This window comes from Bactrocera latifrons, unplaced genomic scaffold (assembly GCF_001853355.1).
Source record: "Bactrocera latifrons isolate USDA-ARS-PBARC rearing strain unplaced genomic scaffold, ASM185335v1 scaffold_194, whole genome shotgun sequence".
Lineage (NCBI taxonomy): Eukaryota > Metazoa > Arthropoda > Insecta > Diptera > Tephritidae > Bactrocera > Bactrocera latifrons.
Genome location: NW_017535452.1, coordinates 25,684 through 28,062, shown reverse-complemented (window position 1 = coordinate 28,062; position 2,379 = coordinate 25,684). Strand labels below are relative to the sequence as shown.

The 2,379-nt window shown below is 39.7% G+C and overlaps 1 protein-coding gene across 1 annotated transcript in view; it reads left to right on the top strand.

Moving 5' to 3' along the window:
* LOC108967659 (band 4.1-like protein 4) overlaps window positions 1-2,379 on the top strand; it is a gene marked incomplete at its 3' end in the record, with an annotated part of 72,500 nt that overhangs the window by 46,953 nt on the left and 23,168 nt on the right. Inside the window, exon 3 of the mRNA XM_018931230.1 lies at window positions 1,758-1,813. Coding sequence (XP_018786775.1) covers window positions 1,758-1,813 — 56 coding nt within the window. The remainder of the gene's footprint in view (window positions 1-1,757; window positions 1,814-2,379) is intronic.

The following is a 2,379-nucleotide window of genomic DNA, read 5'->3' as shown; positions in this document are numbered from 1 at the left end:
CTAAAACAGATATTTTTTCACTTTACATGATCTTTTAAGGAGTTATCCTGCTAAAAAAATATAATAAAATTACAAGACCTGTCTCTTATACACATCTAGATGTGTATAAGAGACAGCCATATAAATATAAATATAAATATATATATATATATATAGACACATACTTATATTATATACACATTTATATTTATGTTTAAATGTACTTTTTAGAGGGGAAATATTTGTGAGTATTAAGTTATGCCCTGTCAATTTCAAGACATCTACATTGCTCCGCACACATTTTTGTTTGTCACACACCTTCAAACAAGCGTTCATATATCGTAGCATACATTTGGGGGTCGCATTGCAAACTTGCCGCTCGTTTAGGCCATAATTCATTCTGTGCCTCGTTTTCATKCGCATTCATTGAGCCGTAATGATGGTACAAAGTGAAAAGCTGTCACTAAAATGAAAGCAAAATACAGACACACATACATACAAACAAATRTATCTATAAAGCTGTACATTTACTGTATATTTCCTTGTACGTGGTATGGTGAATTTCATTTACCTGTTTGCCCTTGGCAAGAAATTATAAAATAAATTTCACTTTCCATTTCCCTTTTGCCACGAACACACACAAAAACCAGCACAATAACAACGCTGCTAGACAGTTAGGCAGTCAGCGAGACCTTGAAAATGTGCCACACACAGGCAGAGGAACTSAGGAGCTGAATAATTTGCGAATATTCGCGCTGCCTGTGAAGGGTCACACACCAATATACATATATATGATACACACACAAACATAAAAGTACACAGTAACTTCGCAAGAGTTACCGTTACGGCGCTGCTGATGGCAGCTTGTCACACAACGGGGTGCAGCAGCGCAAAAACTTTGCTAGACTGTCGGACGGCCGCGAACTTCTTCGCCTTATGAGTTGTATTGGCAGCCAGCAAGCATTGTCCTTGAAGGCTTTTCACTTACCTTTGCACACAAATCAGCTGCACGCGCATAGTTTGTTTTTACGAGCTGCCACATGCCACACACATACATGTTTAATATATCTCACTTATAGATATAAACATATTTATGCAAAGTTTATTGCCTCCGCTGTGACTTTGAATCAGCGCTTCCTGCCACATCGCATGTTGAACGGTGCTTTTAGCGTTCATTTCGCTAGCGGTAACCTTTTTCCAGCTAAATCGCTTTTATGCTCATATTATGCAGTCCCCATTTCACATAAATATATATAGTTTCRCTTCAAAAAATGGCGGAAAAAGCGGGCATAAGCTCACTAACAAAGTAGTTTATGACGCCCCGTGTGTGTTGTGCCATGTGCTTGCACATAAATATTTTATTAGTCAGCGTAGATATGTGCAGGGGTATGCCTGTTTTACTACTTCATTATTGTTTGCAGGCAAAAGTTCCAATTGACTTTCGCAAGGTCACAGAGCTCTGTTCTAGACAATGCTACTTCCTTATAATTTAATTKCGGGGAGTGTTTACACAGCAAAAATGTAAAAGAACTAAGATTCCTTTTGTGATGTCAAATGGAGTTTAGTTGCTAGGGACAAGAGTAGTAGTCATCCTTTAGGATTCCTGCGCTTGACACGAACTTCTAACCGACTCTGCGGCATTTACTATCGATACCTCCTCAAGTGTATCATACCGTGGGGACCATAGATGCTTACGGTATAGTCTTGCGAATGCGGGACAAGTGCACAAGATACGCTCCATTATTTTCTTGGTTTAATGTTCTACACATTTCCTGTAGTCTTCTCGATCGTCAACCCCATTCTGCGGGCGTGTGTCCCCACCAGGCAGTGACCAGTTAGTACACCCATCATGTCCCTACAGTCTCTTCTATGGAGTGCCAATAGAAGTTTTGTGTTCTTCCTATCTAGCGACTTTTGCAGTTTTGCCCCAGGTAGCTCAGTCCATTGAGTGTTGATATTGTTTACCGTGCTTATGTCAAGTTTTTCCTATAGAAAATGCAAGTTTTCCCAATGTTAATCACGTTTTCGGATGTTAGTCGTACACCATTGCTTTGTCTCTCTCATCCACTATTTCATTGGCTTCGAAACTTTGTGGCCCTTCACCCAGTAGAAGTGTAGTTGCTTACTCCCGCTAACACTTCTGATATGCGATACGAGGTTACTGTCTTGATTTCTGCTAGGCTGTCTATGTTGATGTTGGCTCTGGATTTGGCTGGAGATATATTGGAGGCCAGCTTCGCGGCTATCGCAATAGCAAAGACTTAAGCGTGAAATATACTGCAGTGATCCGGCAACTTAAAAGATTGCCTTATGCCTAACTCCTGTCTATATTCCAGCATCAACTCCATAATCCATGTTCAATATAATATTCATTATTTCTATTTCTTTTATTGGTTTCTT